At 42.0% G+C, this 27,512-nt stretch overlaps 1 protein-coding gene across 3 annotated transcripts in view; it reads left to right on the plus strand.

The window, feature by feature from the left end:
- PIK3C3 (phosphatidylinositol 3-kinase catalytic subunit type 3) overlaps nt 1-27,512 on the plus strand; it is a 132,730-nt gene that overhangs the window by 63,048 nt on the left and 42,170 nt on the right. For all 3 annotated transcript variants that reach the window (XR_007773106.1, XM_050943569.1, XM_050943570.1), the window contains 5 exons: nt 2,002-2,130; nt 2,503-2,572; nt 6,860-6,924; nt 9,583-9,667; nt 11,336-11,410. Coding sequence is in view for 2 of the 3 variants with exons in the window: in XM_050943569.1 (XP_050799526.1) it covers nt 2,002-2,130; nt 2,503-2,572; nt 6,860-6,924; nt 9,583-9,667; nt 11,336-11,410 (424 nt within the window). In the remaining variant the exon portion in view is untranslated. The remainder of the gene's footprint in view (nt 1-2,001; nt 2,131-2,502; nt 2,573-6,859; nt 6,925-9,582; nt 9,668-11,335; nt 11,411-27,512) is intronic.

Below are 27,512 nucleotides of genomic sequence, written 5' to 3' on the forward strand. Positions count from 1 at the left end.
ACAACTCTGCCATGAGAAGGCAAGTGGTAGTTTAGCTGTCAGAGGCTTTACATTATACTAATCACATGAGATGTTCTCTTGGCAGTGAGAGCTCATCCCCAAAGCCACCTAAACTATGACAACTCTTTAGGAGGCAGTCTTTCTACAGCTGCACATGAAATTAGAGGCAGGATCGGGGAGATCTTTAGAAGTCAAAATAGCAAGTTCTTTAGCCGGGATAAGAATGACCTTGTCCCAACAGGCATGCTCACTGTTTAGGAGAGGACAAGGATCTGTCCTCTATGGTTCACACTACCGCTGTAGTTGTTAGTTGGTCCATAGGGCAGTCACCTTCCTCTCTGAGACAGCACCAAAGCACTACAGGACCCTTAGTTGATCCTGGCAAACTAACCACTTATTGTTTAGAGAGCAATTTGTCTTGCAACAAGAGCTTTGACAGATGGTTGCCGTTCACCCATAGCACACTGAATCTTTGTGGGAATGTAATGCTTAATTGTCTAGACTGATTCTGGATCAGTATGTTGTATGTAGCAGAGCAGCTACTTCAGCAATGTATTAGAAGTCAGCCTTTGACGAGGTGGTGGTTTTGTTTTGTTTTTTTTTCAATTAAAAACAAAACAACAGAATTGGGACATCCAGCATGGTCCTATTTAAAACAAGCAAGATATAATTCATGATCTACCCAAAAGAAAGCCGGAATTTAGATCCAGTCTTTCAGAAGGTGCCATTGGTGTCCAAGTCACTTAGAATTGTGTGGCCACCATCTTCTCAATCTCCTCCCCCAAGAAGGAGGTTGGAGACTAGTCAGTAACCAGCAAGCTCTGCAGAACTAGAAAAAATGTCTTGAGGAAGGATGGGGCCTCTGTGCTTTTGAGTCTAAGTAGCATCTTTTGGCCTCAGTCATAACTTTTTTTCTACAACCTCATTAAATCCTTGCGTAGAAGAATGAGAAACTATATTTTTAAGAGAAAAAGTAAGGTAGCAGTAGATGTGAAAACCACAGCCTCAGAGCACTTACTGCAAACCGCTCTAGTGAAATTGATCAATTAAAAATCTCCATTGTGTACCTGATTTTTATTTCATTTTTATTTGAGGCGTCACTTGATGAATTACAGTAGATAAATTTATTAATGTAGATAATTGATCTTCAGCTCATTTTATGAGGGGTGAAACTGCAAACAGAATTAAACTAGTTCTTTTAAAAGACCATTTAAAATTGTTACTTTTGCTAAATTAATTGAGAAAGCAATTAATTGGTTTGAAAATGTCCTATCCCTAGCATTTCTTTTACATTTATAATGTAGTTATTGAGTCTTCCTGTTTTCCCCCTCCCCCGCCCCCTTCTGGTCAGTTTAAAATGTTTTGCTCCTTTTGTATGGTTCTTCGAAGTTTAAATCAGATGTGAACAAACTTAATTTCTGCATTTACCCCGAATTAGAGAATAGAATGTTTTAAAAAAAAAAAATCTACCAGGGTCTGTTCGATTTGTCTTACTACTTCTCTCAGATTTCCCACGGAGTGCTATATCCTCTGTGGATGAATGGAATCTAGAAATTACATTTAAAAACTGGAAGTCCTATGGTCAAACTTCTGGTAAGTAGGGGCAGTACGTTCTTGATGCAGAGTCAAAAACTATGGAACATAATATTTGAGTTCCAAATGATCCCTATTGGAGGAGTCTTCAGAGCCTATTGCAAAACCCACCATTTTGCAAATGTCTACCTGCATTCAGACAATTGGGTGAGGAAGTGGCAGGTCCGCTAGAAACTAAACCATAAACTAATAAGATACTCCTTTGATTTTTATTGAAAATTTGATTTAATACCTAGATTTAGATACTTGGGATGTATTAGGCTAGAAGGCAAAAGAGCAAACGAGAGAAACTATTATAAATGAATTTACTCACATGTAGAGAAGGATTCCCAACTTAGATTTGTTTCAGCGAAGCTGAGTATTTGATTTGTTCTAGTGTACTGGTTCATGGCAAATTTCCTTTTCCAGAGTGCCCTAATGCCTGCCCAGTTATTCTTCAAGACAGAAGATGGAGGCAAATATCCTGTAATATTTAAACATGGTGATGATTTACGTCAAGATCAACTTATTCTTCAAATTATTTCACTCATGGACAAGGTGATGAGCATCAATCAAGTGTTTCTTAATCTCACTATTAAATATTTTTTATTGTTTATACAAGCTGAGGAAATTGCTCTTAGTTAAAACCCAGAAAACACAAGATATTAATGCAGCTTAATTCAGTACTCTTTTTTATTGTAGCTGTTACATTCCAAAGAATTCCCATTCTTACAAATATTGTTTTAATGTCCTCTATGGACTAAGAAGATATGAGCAAAAAAAGTTCACTTATGCCTTATGACAGGTCTGAACTAAATTTTCCTCAAAAATGAATAAGTGAATGTATTAAACCACTTCAAAACCTAGCCTCTTTTTAAAAATGTTTGATTATTTTTAACTGTTCCACTCATGTTTGTGTTTTCCTTCCAGCTGTTACGTAAGGAGAATCTGGATTTGAAGCTAACACCATATAAGGTGCTGGCTACTAGTACAAAGCATGGTAAGGTTATTTCTTTTTTACAAAAACACTGAAAATCAGGTATTTGTCTTCCTCAGTTTCACTTATCTGGATGCAGATATTATCCAACCCAGGTTTTTTGTTAGTGTCACAGGAGGGTACAGCTGACTTCAGGTTGTAAGATTTCTTTATCACAAACTTGGGCGACTTGCTTAAAAGTAGATTAGTGTTTATTCTTTACCTTCTATTTCCCTTTTCCAGCTTTATTGTTAAGTGCTTATTTTGCCTCACCTAATGCAATGAAAACCTAGGACAAATTGTGAAATACTGGTTGTGATTGTTTCAGAGCTAGCTGCAGCTCGGTTCCCTCTCTGATCTTTGATTCTACACAGCAATAAAAAAATATGGTGGCATGGCTGAAGCTGGCCCAGATTAGCTCACTTGGGCTTGCGTGGCTCGGACTGCAGGGCTAAAAACTGCAATGTATATAGCTATTCAGGCTTGGGCTGGGACCAACAAAAAGTAAAGATGATACATTATGAAATGCACTCCAATAACTTATTTTGACAAGTGTTGAGATTTCGTTGAGTAATAGTAAATGTACTGTGTTATGCTTAGTAGAACTAGTTAAATTTCCATAATAGGAGACCTTACAACTAAATTTAGGATGAAAACTAGTAAGTTCTTTCTTTGAGTGATGGTCTCCATATGGATTCCAGACATGGGTGTGCGTGCGCACCACATGCAAAAGCTATAAGTGGATGTCCGGGTCAATGCCTTTCCAATTCCTTCATACCACCACACGGCCAGAGTCGGAACCCATGTTCCTCGCTGTTCTTAGTTCTGCTAAGAGAACTCGTATCTGTTTATTCTCACCTGTATATCATTGTTAGCATGTTCTCATTGTATATAGTAGTTCTTGTACAGTTTTAGTTAGTTAGGCTCCCCTATCGGACAACTTCTCCTGGAGGGGAAACAGTCCTTCCTCTACCCACACCCTTGTTGTTATACCCCGACAAGCCAGCTTGAAGAACCTTGCTTCGTGCCTGCACTCTTTCTCCATGGGCATCGAGCACCAGCAGCATCTACTATCTTAACGAAGTCCACGACATCATCCGCTGTTCCATCTGCTGCTCATTCCCAGCTCAGACTCGGTAGGGTAGGGAACTTTGCCTCCGCACATTTCTCATTGAGGAAGCTGTGCGCCCAGGTGTGCAGTTGGATCCGGGACTGATGGATCCACCATAATGGTACCCATCACTACTGGTGAGTGACCCTTAGACTTCCTCCTGCGTATTGGAACCCTCAATACTGCTGCATCCGCTGAAGCCCCACTGCAAGCATGAGAAACCCAGACATGGACATAAGGGCATCTCCCCAATGGGGACTGCTAAGCACAGCATTGCCTCCCTGAGCTATGCCCAGTCAGGTGAGAATTAGCACACCGAGTCGGCTGCTGTGGCTTCCAAGAAGCCCCAGACAGAGCATAAAATGAAACACATCTGCAAGCTGTAGGTGCTGCTTCCTGTCCTGACTCCCAGTCTGCTGCCATCTTCACCACCGGCACCATCTATGCCGCTGGACCCTTTCAGACTGGCATGCCTGGCTCCCACACTTCAGGCCGCCTGGAAGTGCTGATGCCCACAGCCAAGTTCATTCTTTCATATGCCAGTTTCTTATCCACAGACACCTCACTGCTTACCTCTCCAGTGGATGAACCTCTCCTTCTGGAGTGGCGTTCCTCTTCCACCTATGCACCAACAGGTTCACCTCTTACCAGATCCATCTGAGTCTGAATGGTTTTTCACGCTGGACCTTTTCTCTCCTGCATGTTCTCACAGCCCGGATGGCAGTCACTACCCACCCTAGCCATATGCCTATGACCCTTGCACTGAACCGTGGTTCCATTGCCCCAGGGCCCGCCGATGCATGACATACCCTATGCTTGGCCCTACTGGTTTTGGTCCACATCCCGTTCGCTGCTCCCATTCCCCGCATCACTCTCGCCACAGATGCCTCCCTCACAGGGTGGAGCACCCATCTGGATAGTCACACTGCCCAGAGAGGTGAGGATGCACGTCAACATTTTGGAACTCTGCACTGCCCACCTGGCCTGTCAGGCGTTTCTCCCTCTCATATGGTCCCAGCACATTCAGCTGCTCTCCGACTACATGATTGCAGTTGTGTATATCCACAAACAAGGCAGTGCCAGGGCACCCTCTCTCTTTGCAGAACCATCCACCTCTGGAACTGATGCATCAAGTGTGGGATCACACTTCACACCATGCACCTTCCTGGCAGACACTTTCAATAGGTCCTTCTATACAAATCGCAAGTGGGAGATCCGTGATCCCATGCTTCACTTCATCCTATGCCGGTGGGGCACCCCACATTGGGACCTCGGAGAACTTCAAATTTCCCCTTTTCTGTTCCAGAGGGACCCTTGAAATTGGATTGTGGGACAATGCCCTCCTCCAGCCTTGGACCTCCGAAGTCCGCACTCATTTCCACCCTTCCCTCTGCTCCCACAAGTCCTGTGCAAGGTATGACAGGATCAAACGATGGTCATCCTGATCGCCCCCTTTTGGTCTCGCCAATACTGGTTCACCGACCTCCTCCACCTGTCCACTTGTCCTCCGATCCACCTTCCACCAATTCCCCATAGACTGTTCCTCTATCTTCATTCACCTGACCATCATTTGCTTCCTTAAAGGCTTGCTCAATGCCTTTCTGCTAGAAACCCCTCTTGGAATATGTACATCATCGTCTCTGCCCTCACTGAACAGCCCTTTGAGCCCCTCCTGATCTGCTCCCTCTCCCACCTCTCCATGAAGATGATCATCTTAGTGGCCATCACCTCGATGAGGTGCACTAGCACCTTCACCAATTGCTACGCCATCGCCTTGGCAGTGGTGATCGATGTGGCTGTCGGCTGAGCCATCCTCCAGACTGTGAATTCACGCAACTCCACGCACCCACCTTCATGCTGAGCACTGCTCGCCACTCTCCCATGTCTGGAATCCATATAGGGACCATCACCTGGAGGAGGAGGAGGTTACTTACTGTAACCGGAGGTTCTTTGAGATGTGTGGTCCCTATATGGATTCCAGTACTGCCCTTCTGGTCCTCTTCTGCAGACTCCATTGCTTTCAGATAAGAGGGGTACTGAAGCGATGTTGACTCGCACAGCCTCTTGTAGCAGACATGCAGATGACACAAGTGCAGGTCAGCGAACACTACTGAACAGTTTTGGCTGTGGAGCATGTGCACCCATGTCTGGATTCCAGACAGGCACCACACATCTTGAAGAACCTCCAGTTAAAGTAAGTATCCTCCTCTTTCTCCTCTGTTTGTACCACTGAAGTCTTTAAAATGTCTCATGATCCAGTTGTATTGAAATCCACTAGAATCTACTCTTTTTTTTCATACAATTTTGTTCTATCATTATGATTCTTAAAACAGATTGAGTAAAGTAAAGATGATGACTATTTGTACAGTCTTCTATAGTAGGGTCTATTTTTATTCATAACGAGAAGCAAGGTCTGGAAATCAAGAGACTCAAGTTATAGCTCCAACTTTATTGCTTGCTTGCTGCCTAGCCTTGGGCAAGTCATGTAAAATTTCTATATGCTTCTCCATGCATAAAATGGGTATAATGGCTACCTTCTTAACAGGATGTGACAGTTTGCCCCCCTCTGAATGCCACCAGATGTCCTTGGATACCGCTGAGTCAGCCTGTTCTGCCAGCCTGGGTCCCCTTTACCTGGTCTTGCTGGGTTAGGCTCACAAGTCTCTTCCAGCCAAGCACACAGGCAGGACCACACCCAGCTGCACAGAGAGACAGAGATCAGCTCTGGAAAGATTCAGCCTTACGGGCTTGCCCCAGCAATCTGGGTTTGTCCCTCTTAAAGGAAGTGGGCACAACCTCTTGCCCCCTCATTACAAATTACATAAACTGAGTTTTATGTTGTAAAAAAGAAATTTTTAACTATAAAAGGTTAATTTTAAGTGGAAAAGAGGTAACAAACAGAACAAAGCAGATTCCCAAGCAAATAAAATTGCAAAGAAATTGGCTGCAAATAGTAATTCCTCACCCTAGATATTGTCTTAAGTCGATTCCTTCACAAGCCAGATATCTTTCCAGCCCGGGTCAAGCAGTTGTTTCTTGTGACAAGTACATTTAAAATTTACTGCAGGCTATGTTTACTGGCAAAACCTTGCTTGCTGAGTGCAGTGGAGTAAAAGGTGCATAGCTTTATTTCTTCACCAAAGTTGTTCTCTCCTTATTTTACACCTTCAAGTACTGAAGTTACTGCTTTCTTTTCACAGGTTTCATGCAGTTTATTCAGTCAGTCCCTGTTGCTGAAGTTCTTGCTACTGAAGAAAGTATACAGGTATATGATCTGGTGTCTCTTCTTTTTTCATTCATTTGGGAACAATGTCTTCATATTGCAGATCTTTTGCATGAGTATGCAGCATGGATATTTAATGTGTGTAAAATAAATATTGTTGAAGAATTCAGGGCAAGACTCAACTAGTTTTGGCACTGAAATTCTGATTGTGCTTTACAGATGAATGAAAACTGATAGTTATTGGTCTTGTTCTGTTTTCTAGTTTTAGGTAATATATGGAGATCTACCTATCTCATAGAACTGGAAGGGACCTTGAAAGGTCATTAAGTCCAGTCCCCTGCTTTCACTAGCAGGACCAAGTACTGATTTTGCCCCAGATTCCTGAAAGGCCCCCTCAAGGATTGAACTCACAACCCTGGGTTTAGCAGGCCAGTGCTCAAACCATTGAGCTGTCCCTCCCCCCATTATAGGAGTTCTGGGAGTTCATAGTAGCAAAAACTTTAGAACAGTCAGTTGAGATACATACCAATATTTTTTGTTACTGAGAACTCTCACACTAGTATCAACTTCCTGGACACCACAATCAGTTTCAACAATGGAACCCTACAGACAACCATATACAAGAAACCAACTCATCAGCACACTTTCATAGATCCAGTATCTACCCCAAACACATTAAGAAATCCGTTATCTACAGACACTCAGATCTTACAGAATATGCTCCAAGGAGAAAGTCCAGGATATACACGTTAACATACTCAAAACCACCAACCAAACATAATTCACCAGAGAAGTAGATTGCATCATGGAATGCACCACCTAAATACTCTGAGAACCTGCTTCAATACAGAAATAATACCCCCTCCAACTGTGCACCGTTAGTTGTCACCTGCTACCTCACACTGGAATCCATACATGGTGTCCTCAAACAACTGTAACCTATACTCAAGAGGGACCCCATCCTGAAATAAATCTTTCATACTCCCTCACTTCTGGCCTTCAAACAACCTTGTTCCCCCCACACCTCTCCAAGCTCATCATCATAAGCAAGCTCCCCACAGACCAGGATATGCCAACTCAAAGTGGCACCAGACCTTACCATAAGAACAGATGCAAAACCTGCAGACATATTGCCACTGCTAGAATGATCAACATCCCCCATAACACACCTTTTCAAGATCCATGGATCCTACACGTCTATAACGACTCGTGGCGTACCTCAGCAAGTGCACTTAATGCCCCAATAACAACTATGTGGGTGAAACCAGACAATCACTACATTCCCGAATGAACTCACAGGAAAATGATAAAAGACAGAAACACCATATGACCTGTGGGTGAGCACTCTTCATAAAACAATTACTTTGTCTGACCCATCTGTCCTTGTCCTCAAAGGAAACTCACACAATGCTTTCAAAAGATGAGCTTGGGAGCTTAAATTCATAACTCTGCTAAACATTAACAATACTAGACTGAACACAGACATGAGATTTATGGCTTTATTACAACAATCTATAACCTACTAACCCCCTCTTTTTGTCTTGTGACTTCAGAGGTCACAGACCACTCTACCTTGAATGGTACCTTAGATTAGAATATGTGCTAACTATTTATGCTGAACAATCTATTCCACCTTGCATTTTAGATGTGACACTGAGTACCTGTACCTGAAGAAGAGCTCTGTGTGGCTCAAAAGCTTTTCTCGCCACCAGAAGTTGGTCCAATAAAATATATCACCTCACCCACTTTCTCTCTCTAATATCCTGGAATTCTACACTACATACTGAATTCCCAAGACATCCCGAGCAGGACTTTTTCCTATACAGCACTTCAAAAGCCTGCACTTTTATACCTTACGGTATTGCAAGGTCCCCTCACTTCTGTATCCTGGCCATTTTCAGCAAGATAAAGTACTAGCCATTTAACTGATAACTTTGCTGCACTTCCTTGAATGGCTTTTCCATAGGTTATTACTTCATGAGAAAACTCCACTGTTCAAGCTCAGTACATGATTTTTAAAAGTTCCTAACTTGGCAAAATCAAAACCAGTCTCCTCCAGAAGGCAGTTATGGACTAACTCGATAAAGGCTTAATTCCGTTCCAAACTTTAAACCCTGTGACTATTTCTATAAAATTACTGGACTTGTTTATTTTGAGTGGAAGTAAGGGACATAAAGTATTAGTGCATAGTTTGTCTGATGTTCATCACATCATTCTAAGATGTTACTCAACTTTTAGATTAATTTGAATTGCTAGTGCTGTTTAGCTTTTTCTAGTCTAGCAGAAAAATATATTTACTATGGAGGCATTTTTGATGCTCATGGTAATTTTATGCAATAACTCAGCAATACAAATTTAATTTTATGGGTTATTTTAAAGGAAGAGCACTTCAATTTGTGACAGTGATTTTAAATCTGTTTCTGCTTTGGTGAATAAGAAAATGCGAACAAAGATCTAAACCATAGCATGAAAACATAACTGGCTACATTTTTTTGTTTAACGTTATCTGAAAACTTTGAACATAACGCATTCTTGAATTCAACCTTGACATTCTTATAAGTCGCAGGATTGATACCAGAAGTGTGTCTTCACAGAGTATGGTAATAGATGTACCAAGGTCATAAACTGCTAACTTTTCTATCTGCCCTGAAGTTAGTTCAAAGCTTTATGGGGTAAGTAAGTGTTTTGATGTCCTTCCAGAACTTCTTCAGAAAACATGCACCAAGTGAGACCGGTCCTAATGGGATAAGTGCAGAGGTGATGGACACTTATGTTAAAAGCTGTGGTAAGTTATTACAAATGTTTACTTGCTGATTAGATGTGCCGCTATTGGCACAAAGGAAAGTAGTGTGCCACTATTGGACCTGTATACTTAGTAATATTCAAATGCATTGTATGTAGAATTTATTTAAAAACAGGTTTCAGAGTAGCAGCCGTGTTAGTCTGTATCCGCCGAACGAACAGGAGTACTTGTGGCACCTTAGAGACTAACAAATTTATTTCAGTATGAGTTTTCATGAACTACAGCTCACTTCTTCGGATGCATAGAATGGAACACACAGACAGGAGATATTTATACATACAGAGAACATGAAAAGGTGGAAGTGTGCATACCAACAGGAAGAGTCTAATCAACTGGGAGGAATTCATCATTTAAGTAATATAGTAGCGCAGTGATACTGATAAATATTGGATAACCAATGAACACTTACATGATTGCAAGATCTGTTTGGGAAATTTATTGCCCTGCCTAACAACATGAGGCTGGTGTGACAGGTTATGCCCCTTAGGAAGCTAGCTGATGTTCTGAAATATCACTGAGTCTATATGTTCTGACAGCATGGGCCCCCTTTAACCTGTCTTGCTGAGCCAGGCTATTAAAGCCTCCTTTAACACACACACGCGCACACACACGCGCACACACACACACAGGCAGGGCCACACCCAGCTGCAGATCAGCTCTGGGAAGACTCAATTTAAGGAACTTGCTTGAGCACCCAGGAATGTAGACCCAAAGGTATACTGTGAAATCTGCCTCCTCCCTCAGTGTGGAAGAAGGTATGCACAACTTCTAGTCCTCCCTCTCCCCAGCTAGAAATTACAGAAACTGGGCTTTATAATAAACAAAATAAATTTTATTAACTAAAAAAGGCAGATTTTAAGTGGTAAAAGGGGTAGCAAACAGAACAAAACAGATTACTAAGCAAATGAAACCAAATGTGCAACCTAAGCTAGTTTCACTAAAGAAATTGGTTACAAATAGTATTTCTCACCCTAGATATTATTGCAGGCAGATTACAGAAAGTTTTGAAAGACTGCTGCACTGGTCTCCCTCTTGAGACCTCAGGTATTACTCACAAGCTAGATGCTCTTCCAACTTGGTTTTTTTTGTCAGAAACATTATTCCTGTGATTTCCCCCCCCCCCCCCACCATTTCTAAGATTAATATTGTGAGCATTGTTAGCATTAGGGACTCATTGATGACTTAGTTGTAACTTCACTGTCACCATTAGATTACAGGAGCCAAGTGTGAAAGCAGTATAATGCTGGCAAATAGAATTGCGTAAACGATTCTACATGCAAGACTTAAAAATATTTGTTTTGGTTTCACTTTCATGGTGTATTAAATCATCCCATGCTGATCTAATGTTGGAAGAAATAAGGTGACTTTCAGATTTTAAGCATATGTAGTCTTGTAAATGTACATACAACTGTACAGTATTAGATCTTAGGATTTCATTAATACATAAGAAGATACCTACTACATTTCTCTATGCATTTCATTTTATTTCAAAAGTTGTTCTTTATACCTCACTGTGTTCTCGATTCCCCAGTTTATCCATTTTTCAAGAATTAAGCTAACGGCAAACCTACTACTATGAACAGTATGGAACACATAGTATCCAGGATATGGAATATTCCTGATTGTTTTATAATTTACTTGTCATTGCAGCTGGTTATTGTGTTATTACCTATATCCTTGGAGTTGGAGACCGGCATCTGGATAATCTCTTGCTAACAAAAACAGGTATTTTTTTTTTTAATCCTCAAATACTGCTATACTATTACTTTGCAAATATATCTTGGCATAATGTTTTGTTGAATTTTACTTTATGGACACTATAATATCCAACAAGCGATAGTTTTGGATTAGACTGCTTTTAAAAAAAATCTTAAGGCTACATCAGATGATTTAAAGTTAACTCGTTAGTAATTTATAGCTCGAGATTGTACATATTAGGGAAGTAGCAAGTAGGGAGCAGACTGCATCATGCACAAAAATAAATACTTATTTCACAATGTGAAATGAGTGCATGTTGAGTACTGATGTCGGTGGAGGGGACCTTTTTAGAGATGTATATTGTGGGAGTCTATTAATTGCAGTTAAATACCAATATTCTTTTGCACAATACATTTCCTTTCAGCTTCTCACTTAGTTTATACCGTTGTGCCTGTTCTGCATACAGTCTTGTGTGTTTCATTGTAACAGAATTGTTTCTCAGTTGTAAAGGAAAAACTACAATTCATACATAAGTGAAATGGAAATGAATTATTTTTTCTTTACAGGCTAATGTACAAACAATGCAATAATATTGAAATTCCTGTTCTGTGCAAATTAAGGACTGCTAAAAGTTTTGTTAGTTACAAAATTGGTTGACTAAAATGTGCATTGCTGGAAAGCAACACTCAGCAGATTAAAATGAAATTGAATTGCTTATTGTAACTGCCTCTCTAATTAATTTTGTCCTCAAATCTGACACTGACAACTTTCAAGGTTTAGCTGAGATGTTAGAAAAACAAAGATGAAATTAATGGATAATCACTCATTAGAAAGTAATGCTGGCTCCAAAAATCCTAATTGTTCTTTATAAAATTGTTGAATTTTTCATAGGCTCATTCACACAATCTCAGAGCAATTTCAGGATCTATTAATTGTGTGCCTGTTGAAAAAAAATACTTTTTGCAGACAGATTTGGCAGCTATACACTCAGCTGCATTCCAAATACAGTACAAATGTAAACATTTTTTTAGTACTAGTTATATTGATATTCGACCATCTTGATTAATACAGCAAGGTATCCCTGCTCGTTCTTGTGGTTCTAATACTGTTTTTAACCTATAAGTGGTTCCATGTGTCGTGTTGTCAATTCCTAGAATTAAATACATGTCTAGAATCCTTAATATTTTTTCTTGAAGTTCCTATCTCATGTTATAATTATCCATGCAAAGGTATAAAAATGATCTGAAATACATGGTTAAAAAAACCCGTACATTGAAACTGAGAGAGAGAGAGATTCTGGAAACTTTCATAAGCAAAACTTAAAAAAAAAAAAAAAAAAAAAAAAAGGAAAATAGGCAATGGCACAAGTTTTAAAGAAAAGGAAATGAGCAAATGTTTTAAAAACAATAGATGCACATGTATTTGACAATGTTTAAAATTGAATTGCAGTACAAGCCTTTGTAAATATGGAGCTATCCTTTTTAGGCTATGGCTACACTGACGCTTTACAGCGCTGCAACTTGCTCGCTCGGGGGTGTGAAAAAAACACCCCCCTGAGCGCTGCAAGATACAGCGCTGTAAAGCGTCAGTGTAAACAGTGCCGCAGCACTGGGAGCCTGGCTCCCAGCGCTGCAAGCTGAGCCCTATGAGGATGTGGAATACGTGCAGCGCTGGGAGAGCTCTCCCAGCGCTGGCGCTGCGACTACACTCACACTTGCGGCAGCGCTTTGAAGTTTCGAGTGTAGCCATACCCTAAAACTCATTCTTCCTACCTAACCTTCTATACTCTATTGTTTGTTTGTTAAACTGGGTGCATTCTGTCTTAATTACTGTAGCTTGTAAAGTCCTAGAGGCAATGACACAGTTGTAGTGGTTTATCTCTCTGTAGTTAAGCATGGTCGTTGTCGCAATTACACTTTTCTTGGTAGGGTAGTTTAGCCCTCTGGCAAAACCTGACCTCTTCCCTTTCTGAGGTAAACAAGAGTCCAACAGAACTGAAGTCCATAAACCTTCACCCATTGGGTGCATTGCTAAACTTTCATGGTGCAAGGGTTCACAGGCAATTCTTTACTAAACACACACACCCCTTCCCAGAGTTCTTACCTTCCTGTCTGCTGCTTGGCCCTCCTCTCAAGCTATTCCACAAGCTTTTTTTCCTATAGGCTTCCTCCATGGTTTCTTCTCAACTGGAGTCACTTCACTTCAAGTTCTCTCCCTATTCTGAGAAGGTTACTTATGGTCCTAACCCAGAGGTGGGCAGACGACGACCCGCAGACTACATCCTGCCCGCGGGGCCATCCTGCCTGGCCCTTGAGCTCCTGGCCAGCCCTGGCCCCTTCCCTGCTGTCCCCCCTTCCCCACAGCCTCAGCTTGCCATGCCAGCAGCGTGGCTGGCTCTCAGGCGGCGCGGCTCAGGGGCAGATTTACCAGTGAACACAGGGTGCCCTGTCACAGGGCCCCCCAACAATAGGAGGCCCCAGGGCCGGGAACTCGGGCAGCTCAGTACCAGCGCACCCCCTGCCAGGGGGGAGGGGCTGCACTATGGGGGCAGCGGAGCAGGCGGGAGTGCAGGGAACATGGCCGGAGGACTCCGGAGGAGCACCGGGCGGCCACACAGCCGACCGAACGGAAGCGGCGCTTTGAAGGGTAAAAAACCACTTCTCTCCAGCTGTGTGGCTGCCCCTGCTCCTTCTGAGTCCCCTGCCCATGTTCACAGGGCCACATTCCGAAAGGGGCTGGGGTGGAGAGGGAGTGGAGTTCCAGGGGGATGGTTAGGGGCAAGGAGTCCCAGGAGGGAGCGGTCGGGGACCAGGAGTAGGGGTTGGATGGGCCGGGGGTTCTGAAGGGGGGGTAGTCAGGGGACGGGCAGTGGGAGCGGGTGGGTAGGGGGCAGGCTGTTTGGGGAGGCACAGCCTTCCCTACTTGGCCCTCCATACCTTTTTGCAGCCTTAATGTGGCCCTTGGGCCAAAAAGTTTGCCCATCCTTGCCCTAACCCCTTTCCCAGAAGCTTTTTTGCTCTCAGCCTAAGCACCCTAGAACTTGCAAGTCCCAGAATGCATTTGATGTGGGCTTCAACAGTAACAGGAGTGTACTGGGCCTTGATTTGGGCAGTCTTTAAAGAGCCAGTACACCCTTAGACATGTTCTTTGTATCACGTTTAACAAAAGACTCCCCATTCCTGATTGCAGCCTCTTTGCATTGTTAATTTTATATAACAATTGAGGTCAATCTGAGATCCAGGAACTTAGCATCTCTGAATATCTAGGTACTTAGTCTAGCATTGGAGACTCAAACTAAAGAGGCAATTTCTGAAAATGTTAGCTTCACTTCAGTTTTTCTCTGTAAAAGGTGCAGAGTATGTATTACTTTCCAAAGTGTATGAGGCTTCAATAAATAAGGGCAGAGACTTAAAGCCAATCAGCCAAGGAGATGGGAACAGAACTTTAGACCACTAGACGCCCAAACCTGTGCACATTTCCTTGGAGAGGGTATTTTTATAGGGACAGAAGTGGAACATGCAACTGTAACTTAGTTTTCCAGCTAACAGAGCATGACCGTTCTTAGGGCTTGTCTACATCACAAAGTTGCAGCGCTGGTGAGGGGGTTACAGCGCTGCAACTTAGGAGGTGTACACATCAGCAGGGCATCACCAGCGCTGCAACTCCCTGTTTGCAGCGCTGGCCGTACTTCCGTTTTGTCTCGGGTGTAGAGGATCCAGCGCTGGTGATCCAGCGCTGGTAATCAAGTGTAGACACTTACCAGCGCTTTTCTTGACCTCCGTGGAATAAGCAGGTATCCCAGCATACCTGAGGAAGCCTCTCTGGTAATCAAGCAGGTCTCCTTCCCCGGTTTGCTCTCGCGTTCCCCGAACCCCCGAGCAAGCAGGTCTCCTTCCCTGCGGTTTGCAGGGGGGTTCGGGGAACGCGAGAGCAAACCGCGGGGAAGCAGGTCTCCTTCCCCGGTTTGCTCTCGCGTTCCCCGAACCCCCGTGCAAGCAGGTCTCCTTCCCTGCGGTTTGCTCTCGCGTTCCCCGAACCCCCCTTGAAGCCGCCCAACAGCGCTGCAGTGTGGCCACATCTAACACCACTTGCGGTGCTGGTTGCTGTAAGTGTGGCCACTCTGCAGCGCTGGCCCTATACAGCTGTACTAATACAGCTGTAACAACCAGCGCTGCAAAATTGTAGATGTAGACATACCCTTAGCTGTCTTCTTTATGAGCTTAGCAGTTACCCATGCAAAATGTTGTGCATATTCACAGAATGATTTTCAAAGGCTCATAACTCCAAAAACGCAAAGCTAATTTTCTGAGAGGCTTAAAGGGATTCACTTCAATTAGGACTATTTCCATGCCAAATATCAGTGTTCTACCGTCAATTGTTACTTCTATAAAGTTGACCTATTTTATTATGAGGAAAGTGTATTTTTCGTCATACATTCAAACAGAGGAACATTTTCTTATTCTCTCCCTATCTTCCCCCTCCCCCACAAAAAAGTGTTCCTTGGACATAAGCCTAGCATTGAGATTTTGAGCCTGAAAGGTGATCATTTCCTAAGCTGCAAACTGTTAGAAGTGACATTACTATGGGAAGTGGCATGCATCCTTAACCATAGCAGGTGACCATTAGCATCCCTTTTTCCTAGTTGTCAAGGTTTTGTGAAGTTGGAACGTGTGTGATATGAATAAACGTATTGTTTTGTTTCTTAGTTGTCCCCCTGAATCTGGTCTTGAATTGCAGAGATTAGCTAGAGTTCCAGTATGTCAGATTTGTTTACTGAAGAATGTGAGGCTTCCAGCATTTAATTTATAATTTCCCGAATTACATAACATTTTTCCAGCCTGACTCTCCAAGTCCACCTGATAACATTTTATTATAAGTATAAAAATATAATTAGCATAGTATGTGTTTCTGCTATTTTATTAGACCTCAAGCAGGCTGGTGTAGTAAAAGGATTTGGGGACCAAACCAGTTACGATGGCTGTACACATTGTATGGCAAATAAAATGTAGGTCCATGGTTTTGACTGAACTTTAGGTAACTTGAGTTCGCCACACACCATTTATGATGATCTGGTATCTACATTAAGTTTAACAAGTCTGAAGAGTTTCCAAATTACAGGTGTCTGGAAGAGTGTTGTAAGACAATGGTTTTCAACCTTTTTTTCATTTGCAGACCACTAAAAAACCTTCGAATGGAGGCATGGACCCTTTTTTGGAAACCTTAGACATAGTCTGCGAATTCCCAGGGGTCCACCGACCACAGGTTGAAAATCACTGTTGAAAGATACTGGTTTAGCTTCCTTACATTCAGTAAATACTCACCATCTGGAATTTGACATTTACTCAAAGCCCCTCTCTCATAATTACATTATCATTTTTTGTTAATTTTAAAGATGAAACTCGTATCACTTACATTAAATTAAAACTTTTGTTAAATTAAAACACAGCTATCAACAGAAAACAACATTAAATAGCTGGAGAGAAAACTGAGCCAGTGTATAAACTCTGATTCTGTTAAATGATGCACTTAAGCATTAATGCAGAGTATGAATTTTGATATGGAATGAATCTCTGACCTAATGCTCTTTTGTAAAGGTTTTACTTATTTCCTGTATGGGCCCCAGTTTGCATTCATTTCATTTTTATCAGATTGAAATTAAGGTTTGAGAGCTAATGTGAAGCTTTAACAAAATATCTTTGTCCCAAAACATTTATTCCTATTTGCTTCTGGTTTTGTGTCCGTTGGCTGTTTGTATTGTGAACCTGTAAAATATTTTTGGATACAGTGTACGTGAAGGGCTGCAGAAAATAAAGGCCCTGTCCTACAACTCAGATTCACATGAAAATCCTTACTCTGGGGACTGAATTTAGTTTTTCCACTGGAAAATCCTAAGCAGTGCAGCAGAGGGCAGTACTTAACCATGATAAATTCTAGTTGAAATTCCTCTTATCTCTGTGTTGTAATACAGTATATACTCCACATGATAGTGAAACAGTGCGGGTTTGAATGTACATTCTTTTTGGCCCTGTAAGCCCTGGTTCTCCACTTGTAGGGTAACTCCCTTCTCTTCATGTGTCAGTATATTGATGCCTGCATCTGTAATTTTCACTCCATGCATCTGAAGAAGTAGGGTTTTTACCCATGGAAAGCTTATGACCAAATAAATCCCTTAGTCATTAAGGTGCCACAGGACTCCTCGTTGTTTTTGTGGATAGAGACTAGCACAACTATCCCTCTGATTCTTCCTTAATGGTTTCCTTTGTAACTGGTAAGAGGACTTCTCAAAAATCTTATTCTGCATCGGTTTTGGGGGTGGAATATATAAATTGATACTTATGTTGTGTTTTTTTTAAGTGTGGAACCTTCTTATTAAAGGTACCTGTATGGAACCAATCCTACAAACACTTGGTATCAGGCTTTATACTTACCACTGAGTCTCCCATTGACTTTAGTGCAAAAAGGCTAGTTCTAGTCCTCTTTTGTAGTTGAGAAGCTAAACACAAACTTTCCCAAGGCAATATAGTTTGTATAACCACAAAGTTTTCCCTTCTTAGCAGGATTTGTTTAAACAGTGCAAGCCCTCCTGGGCAAGGGGGCCATAAATAGGGCACTGCTGGACCCAGTTGTGGGTTTCAGTACTCGATCCTATGTTCCATGTGGGAGGAAATTCAGTGGATTCCAGTAGCCTTTTATGGCTTTCTCTTAATAGGCCACAGCTGTCAGCTCCTTCCGGTCTTGCATTTCAAGTCCATTCCATGGGGCTTGTCTTTCCTCTCAACACATGGGAAGAGGTGTAATTCCTTTGTGAGATAGTGTGGGTACAAGTACCATCACAGCTCTTTCTGTAGAGGGTATTTTGTGCTTATGACAAAAATATAAAGTAAAATAAGTCCTTTATTAGGCAGAATGCAGCATTAAACATGAACACCAGTACATGAAAACAACTCTTCCCTACTCTACATCAGAAACATGTCATCAGTGCACTGTAGAACCAAGATAACAATACATGTAGTAGTTCATGAGCTCTAATAATAGAATATCAGGGTTGGAAGGGACCTCAGGAGGTCATCTGGTCCAACCCCCTGCTCAAAGCAGGACCAATTCCCAACTAAATCATCCCAGCCAGGGCTTTTTCAAGCCTGACCTTGAAAACCTCTGAGGAAGATTCCACCACCTCCCTAGGTAACCCATTCCTGTGTTTCACCACCCTCCTAGTGAAAAAGTATTTCCTAATATCCAACCTAAACCACCCCCACTGCAACTTGAGACCATTACTCCTCGTTCTGCCATCTGGTACCACTGAGAACAGTCTAGATCCATCCTCTTTGGAACCCCCTTTCAGGTAGTTGAAAACAGCTATCTTCTCTTCTGCAGGCTAAATAATCCCAGTTCCCTCAGCCTCTCCTCATCATTCATGTGCTCCATCCCTCTAATCATTTTTGTTGCCCTTCGCTGGACTCTTTCCAATTTTTCCACATCCTTCTTATATTGTGGGGCCCAAAACTGGACACAGTACTCCAGATGAGGTCTCACCAATGCCGAATAGAGGGGAATGATCACTTCCCTCGATCTGCTGGCAATTTTCCTACTTATACAGCCCAAAATGCCTTTAGCCTTCTTGGCAACAAGAGCACACTGTTGACTCCTATCCAACTTCTCGTCCACTGTAACCTCTTGGTCCTTTTCTGCAGAACTGCTGCCTAGCCACTCAGTCCGTGGTCTGTAGCAGTGCATGGGATTCTTCTGTCCTAAATGCAGGACTCTGCACTTGTCCTTGTTGAACCTCCATCAGATTGCTTTTGGCCTAGTCCTCTACTTTGTGTAGGTCCCTCTGTATCCTATCCCTACCTTCCAGCATATCTACCACTCCTCCCAGTTTAGTGTTATCTGCAAACTTGCTGAGAGTGCAGTCCACACCATCCTCTAGATCATTAATGAAGATATTTAACAAAACTGGCCCCAGGACTGACCCTTGGGACACTTTACTTGATAGCAGCTGCCAAGTGGACATGGAGCCATTGATCACTACCAGTTGGGCCCAATTATCTAGCCAGTTTTCTATCCACCTTATAGTCCATTCATCCAGCCCATACTTCTTTAACTTGCTGGCAAGAATACTGTGAGAGACCATATCAAAACCTTTGCTAAAGTCAAGGAATAACGTGTCACTGCTTTCCCCTCATCCACGGAGCCAGTTATCTCCTCACAGGAGGCAATTAGGTTAATGAGGCATGACTTGCCCTTGGTGAATCCAAGCTGACTGTTCATGATCACTTTCCTCTCCTCCAAGTGCTTCAAAATGGATTCCTTAAATACCTACTCCATGATTTTTCTGGACACTGAGCTGAGGCTGACTTGTTTGTAGTTCCCCAGATTCTCTTTCTTCCCTTCTTTTAAAGGTGGGCACTATATTAGCCTTTTCCCAGTTATTTGGGACCTCCCTCGATCGCCATGAGTTTTCAAAGATAATGTTGCAATCACGTGCCAACTCCTTTAGCACCCTCGGATGCAGTGCATCCGATCCCTTGGACGTATGCTCGTCCAGCTTTTCTAAATAGTCCTGAACCACTTCTTTCTCCACAGAGGGCTGGTCACCTCCTCCCCATACTGTGCTGCCCAGTGCAGTAGTCTTGGAGCTGACCTTGTTTGTGAAGACAGAGGCAAAAAAAAGCATTGAATACATTAGCTTTTTCCACATCCTCTGTCATTAGATTGCCTCCCTCATTCAGTAAAGTGACCGCACTTTCCTTTACTTTCTTCTTGTTGCTAACATCTGAAGAAACCCTTCTTATTACTCTTAACATCCCTTGCTAGCTGCAACTCCAAGTATGATTTGGCCTTCCTGATTTCGGTCCTGCATGCCTGAGCAATATTTTTATACTCCTCCCTGCTCATTTGTCCAGTCTTTCACTTCTTGTAAGCTTCTTTTTTGTGTTTAAGATCAGCAAGGATTTCACTGTTAAACCAAGCTGACCGCCTGCCATATTTACTGTTCATCCTACACATTTGAGATGGTTTGTTCCTGCAACCTCAATAAGGATTCTTTAAAATACAGCTAGCTCTCCTGGACTCCTTTCCCCTTCATGTTATTCTTCCAGGGGATCCTGCCCTTCAGTTCCCTAAGGGAGTCAGTCTGCTTTTCTGAAGTCCAGGGTCTGTATTCTGCTTCTCTCTTTCTTCCTTTTGTCAGGATCCTGAACTCAACCATCTCATGGGCATTGCTGCCCAGGTTGCCACCCACTTCTACATCCCCTACTAATTCCTCCCTGTTTGTGAGCAGCAGGTCAAGAGGAGCATGACCCCTGGTTGGTTCCTCCAGCACTTGCACCAATTGTGTAAGTCATATACCTTATCTCATTTTTCCAAACTCAAAAGCCTTTCTGATACATTAATACATATTTTGGCAGTTAATATACAATGTACCTGAGCTTATGTAACATAAAATGTACATATTATGCTTCAAAGAATCCTGTGGCACCTTATAGACTAACAGATGTTTTGGAGCATGAGCTTTCGTGGGTGAATACCCACTTCTTCAGATGCATGTGGTGGAAATTTCCAGGGGCAGGTATATATATGCTAGCAAGCAAGCTAGAGATAACGAGGTCAGTTCAATCAGGGAGGATGAGGCCCTGTTCTAGCAGTTGAGGTGTGAAAACCAAGAGAGGAGAAACTGGTTTTGTAGTTGCAAGCCATTCACAGTCTTTGTTCAATCCTGAGCTGATGGTGTCAAATTTGCAGATGAACTGAAGCTCAGCAGTTTCTCTTTGAAGTCCAAGAAAGAAACCAACAGGACTCCACTGGCCATCACATACAGCCCCCAGCTAAAACCCCTCCAACGCATCATCAAGGATCTACAACCCATCCTGGACAATGATCCCACACTTTCACAGGCCTTGGGTGGCAGGCCAGTCCTTGCCCCCAGACAACCTGCCAACCTGAAACATATTCTCACCGGTAACCGCACACCGCACCATAATAACTCTAGCTCAGGAACCAATCCATGCAACAAACCTCGATGCCAACTCTGCCCACATCTACACCAGCGACACCATCACAGGACCTAACCAGATCAGCCACACCATCACTGGTTCATTTACCTGCACATCCACCAATGTAATATACGCCATCATATGCCAGCAATGCCCCTCTGCTATGTACATCGGCCAAACTGGACAGTCTCTACGGAAAAGGATAAATGGACACAAATCAGACATTCGGAATGGCAATATACAAAAACCTGTAGGAGAGCACTTCAACCTCCCTGGCCACACTATAGCAGACCTTAAGGTGGCCATCCTGCAGCAAAAATACTTCAGGACCAGACTTCAAAGAGAAACTGCTGAGCTTCAGTTCATCTGCAAATTTGACACCATCAGCTCAGGATTGAACAAAGACTGTGAATGGCTTGCCAATTACAGAACCAGTTTCTCCTCTCTTGGTTTTCACACCTCAACTGCTAGAACAGGGCCTCATCCTCCCTGATTGAACTGACCTCGTTATCTCTAGCTTGCTTGCTAGCATATATATACCTGCCCCTGGAAATTTCCACCACATGCATCTGAAGAAGTGGGTATTCACCCACGAAAGCTCATGCTCCAAAACGTCTGTTAGTCTATAAGGTGCACAGGACTCTTTGCTGCTTTTACAGATCCAGACTAACACGGCTACCCCTCTGATACTTGATATTATGCTTCATTGTTGTTTCTGGAAAATACTTCAGAGTAACATTGCAAGCAATTCCTTTTGCATGAGAATAGATATTGTCTTGCATCTCACAGAACTGAGATGCATTATAACCTGTCATTGATTCCTATACATTTTTAATTTGCTGCTTCCAAAGCTAAGATCAAGCACTATGGCAGCATGTATGTAATGGGACACTTTGTCTTCCAGCAAACTATGCAGTTTCAAACAACATCAGCCGATCATTGCTGCATCACAAATCATTGCATATATAAATACTGATACTTGAATGCCATCAGTCAATATGCCCTTTGCTGCCTTAGAAAGAACTGCTAGTTGTGAAGCTGAATTGTAACAGACTTGATGGAACACATTTAAAAAGAATAAAGTTCCCAGAAGTTGCATCTTTTTGAAACAACCAATCTTAAAAGTTTTGTCTCTTCCATTTATTGAATCCAACTGGTTTTGGATGATTTTTTGTTTTTGTTTTTGTTTTTTTGCTTTTTCCCCTCTTATTGAAATATTCCCCTTATTGAAAGCATGGAGCTAGTCTGACTGTGTCAGTACAACAATTTGCCATATGAATGGAAATAGACTTCGGACCTAACTTTATTTACCAGTCAAATAAAGCACGCTCAGAACCTCAAGCATGTGTTTGGCAGGGCACATTGCTCTTGAGTCTAAGAATGTAATGAACTCAAGGATTGTACCAGCTGTGAACTTTGTGGAGTCTTACCAAGAATAGGCACCTCAGCCTGATTGCAGGCCCCTAGACAACGGGCTCTTAAATAGTTTCTTGTGCCTGATGCAAGTCCTGCAGTGTTCTCAGCTCTTCTTCGTTGTTACAATTGGGTAGCCTAATGCAGCTCTTCCGAGGATAAGACAAAGTGAAAGATAGTTGGACTCCAGATGCTCCCCAAAAATGCTGCAGGCATAATAAGTAGATTTGCTGAAGTTATCGAACCCTATTGTATGTAAAATAAAGAAACTTTAAAACATACTTTAATCATGATTTTATAAAGAGAGAGAGAGAACACATTGCCTTATAAACATCTCCAAAACTAATTATCCTCCAAATCCCTCCTTAAAACTCCTTTTCTGTTATGCCTACAAAACCAGCAGCCTTGCCATTGTCCTGAGACCGCTGCCTATCATGCTAATATTGTCTCCTTGTTTTCTTGGATTTGTCTGGCAGTAGCCATCTTTCTATTGTCTTATCCTTAAATTGTGAGCTCTTTAGAGCAGGGGACTGTCTTACTAGTCTGTGTTTTATACAGTGCTCAGCACAACGGGGTTCAGATCCATGACTAGGGCTCCTAGGTGCAACAGTAATACGAATAAAAGTGCAGAATATATCTATCTGGATCACTTTAAAGTTTTTGTCAGTGTGCTAGGATTTAACATCTGCACACTGAATGGATTTTAACAATAAGCACATCACATTACAGTCTCCTTTCTACTTCACTATCCTATTCAGGTACAGACTGACCTTGTCTAAATTAGTAAAATTAGGACTTGCAGAATGGCATTGGTGGTGAATTACCAGTGGTAGCAATGATGGATAATTAGGGATTGTAATTTTCCAGTGGAGGTACAAACAGCATCAGGGTTCTATTCCTTTCTCTTAGCAGGTGAGACTTTTTAATGGTGACAACATAACTAGAGGAAATGGAATGCTACCATCCCAGTTTCATGAGAGGAAGTTCCCTCTTTTGGCTATGGCCCACCTTTCAGAACATAAATTTAGCTACTTAATAAATATAGGATCCTGGATAGCAATCTTTCAAAATTACCATGGAAGCTGTAGTTTGAAACAAAATTAATGCCATCTTCAAAATTTAAATTGAGAGTCAGTTAATTACCTTCCTGAAAATAAGGAAAGTTGAATTTGGAGTAGTTTGAGGGGGCTTTCAGCTTATTAAAATGTAAAAAGCCCTTTGGCAGTGTTGTTAAAAATCTAGTTTGCATTTGTGTGGTAACTTTTATTCAAGGACTTCCAAATACTCAAGAGGCTTTAAGTAGTTAATCCTCACAACACTCCAGTGAAGTAAATAGAGATGGATATCATAGGAAACATAACACCTGCTAGTGAAATGCATCTATTTTAGGGTATGGCTATGTTTGAAACTTCAAAGCGCTGCTGCGGCAGCGCTTTGAAGTGTGAGTGTGGTTGCAGCGGCAGCGCTGGGAGAGAGCTCTCCCAGTGCTCCATGTACTCCACATCCTCATGGGGTTTAGCTTGCAGCGCTGGGAGCCGCGCTCGCAGCGCTGTGGCACTGTTTGCTGTTTACACGGACGCTTTACAGCGCTGTATCTTGCAGCCCTCGGGGGTGTTTTTTGCAAGAAAGTTGCAGCGCAGTAAAGCGCCAGTGTAGCCAAGGCCTCAAACTGCAAAGAAATCTAAATAGGTGGAGTGTAATTACCTGACAGAGAATTTGGCCAGAATACTGCTCTTGGAAAAAGTGCAGTTGGATCTTAATGATCATAAATTGCTGGGACCTACATTTTGTGTCATATTAGCTTCTGCAGCTCCTTGTAGCATTTATTCAGTAGTGAGTTAAAGAAAAGACCACTCCTTGTAGCACTGAGTTTTGCTTGGCGGTCTCCCAATTTAAGTGCTAACCTGGTGTAACCCTATGTCAGTTGCAAGAATCTGACTAGATGACAATGCTGGCAAAGCTGCAGGTATTAATGCTTGAGCATACGGGGGCAGAGTTTTAAAACGGAAGGGTTCTTTTTTTGTTTTTTGCCCTTCAGTCTACGGCCACAACTCTTCACCTACCTGTATTTAGGGGGCTCAATGAATATCACTTAATACATAAGTAGGGCCCTACCAAATTCACCATCCATGACGCTTTTTTCACAGCCGTGAAGTCTGATCTTTAGTGTACTTGCATCCTGTATTACACAGATTTCATGAGAGAGACCAACATTTCTCAAAATGAGGGCCCTGACTCAAAAGAGGGTTGTGTGGGGGTTACGTGGTAGGGAAGTCATGGTATTGCCACGTTACTTCTGCGCTGTCTTCAGAGCTGGGTGGCCGGAGAGGAGCGGCTGCTGGCCAGGCACCCGGCTCTGAAGGTAGTGTCCCGCCAGCAACAGCGCAGAAGTGAGGGTGGCAATACTATACCATGCCACATTTAGTTCTGCGCTGCTGCCTTCAGAGTTAGGTCAGGACCACTACAGATACAACACCATGAAATTTCAGATATAAAGAGCTGAAATCATGAAATTTGCTATTTTAAAAATCCTACGACTGTGAAATTGACCAAGATGGACAGTAAATTTGGTAGGGCCCTATATATAAGTATCTAATTTGTAGATGCAGTTTAATGTTATTCAGCTATGTAAATACTTGCTACACCACAAATAGATTCAGGTACAAAAATGAAGTCTTGGTTAGGACTGTGCTGAAAATCAGGCGATTAAATTACCTTTTTTTATAGATGGGAGAATGGACACAGATCAGGGTCCCAATGCTTCCTTGGATTGTGTTTATTTGAGGATTTAAAATCCTTATCCCAGGAGAAGTCATTTGTTCCTTAAAGATAAGAAATGTATTTATATATTCCATAAAGAAAACAAATTACCTCCTAAAACTGGGAAATCAGAAAAGATATTTCTATTATCATGGTTAACTACATTTCCAGCTGCTCTGCATGGACTGACTTCTGTACCCATTCAAATACCTTTTGATTGGATGGGGCTCCATGTGGGTCGACTCCTGTATCTATTTGCTTAGATAGGAATAAAACTTTGATCTCTGGAGTCCCAGGTGAATGACTTAATCATCAGAGCATCCAATGTAAAGCTCTCAGAATTGAGCTGTTATAACAAGTTCAGAAAAAGCTGGATTAGTAGCTCGAGCACAGTTGGTAGTGTTGCAGTCAGAATAAATGCAGTTTATCACATGACAATGACACTGTATTTGGAAGGAAGAGAGTTTAATTGTATTTTGTAGAATATAGGATTTTTGTTGCCTTTAAAATAAATGTTTATTACAGTGTCCACGCTGGTTCACTATTGATTTGTAGGGTGGGAGGGTTGATGCCTCTATCAGGCTTCCGGTCTTTAATTCATACAGATTGCTCTGAAAAGTACTGACATGGCTCTTGAAAAGGTTTCTTTCCCACCAAATTACCTAACTTCCAGGAAACTGTCAAATAAGTGTTTACATGTTTTGTCACGTAGCATAAAAAACAAGTTAACTTCTGAAATGAGGTGCTGGTTTCCCCAGTGGACTTCAGCTGTGATTTTTAGCTGAGGGTATTTTCAGACATTGCAATGTGTGTTGAGTCTGAGCAATTTAAAACTAGTGTATTGAGGAGTACCACTTTTGGAGGAAACTAGTTGATTAAATTGACAGGAAAGAATAGCTAAGATATTGTTGGGTGGCTTTTTTACACACTTCCCTACAAATGCGTCTGGGTAAATAGTTATATTAAAAATTAAAGGACTGTGTAAGAACTTCACAATGGAAGGTCAGTCACAGCGCATGAATAGTGGAAACTCTGAAAAATAATGCAAATGTTCTATTTTACTGTGATTTTAGTACAAAAATGTTACCTAGATCAACAGGGAAAAGAATCCTTTACAAGCTGATAAAGTTTTAGATCAGTGTCATTTTATGCATTTCCATTGTTGATTAAGGAAAGTGTTACCTTTCTTTCACAGAACTACAGGTATTATTTAGTTATTAGCTATTTGCAGCACCTGTGGTGGGTTAGGTTTGTTCTGAACTCTTAATCACAAAAAAAAACAGAAACCAAAAAAACCACACAAGTGTGGAGGAAGTGGATGTTCAGAGCTATGGGTTAGTGATATGGACTTTATTGTGTGAGAGAGAGGGGGGCATGGGAGCCAAGGGTGGGAAAGAGAGAAGAGTGGAGGGATCAGCCCAGTGAATTTACAGAAATGAGGGATGAAAGAGGTGCGAGCGGAAGACTGAGTGGCAGAAAAGTCCATGGAGGTTGATATACTGAAGGTTGCAGGAAGTGCAGGTGGATAGGCGAGTGAGTTAAATGGAACAATGGTTCTTTTGCTGAAACAATGGATTTTGAAGTTAAAATGGAAGCTAGGGCTGCCACAATATTCCAGCTTTTTAGTTTAGTTAAATGCTACACTAGACTTTCCCCACTGTTTGATATGCACATCAAGGGTAAAATAAGAATGAGAAATGTGCTAAACTGTGGTACTGTTAATATAAGGCAAAAGGCACTGAAAGGATCCTTTCCAGTAAGACTCATCTAACTTGTCATTTCTTTAAAGTATCTAGCAAGGTTTCCAAGTACAGATATTTTTCCACCCTTAAATACTTTGCAAGTTTCCAGCATCTAGCATCCACTGATCTGGTTGAAGGTGGATGAGTGTTAATATCTTTGAGATGACCTGGGTGATGACCTTTCTTCAAGGTCACAAAGCAAACTGGTGGTAGAATCTGCTA

This window comes from Gopherus flavomarginatus, chromosome 3 (assembly GCF_025201925.1).
Source record: "Gopherus flavomarginatus isolate rGopFla2 chromosome 3, rGopFla2.mat.asm, whole genome shotgun sequence".
NCBI classification, from domain to species: domain Eukaryota; kingdom Metazoa; phylum Chordata; order Testudines; family Testudinidae; genus Gopherus; species Gopherus flavomarginatus.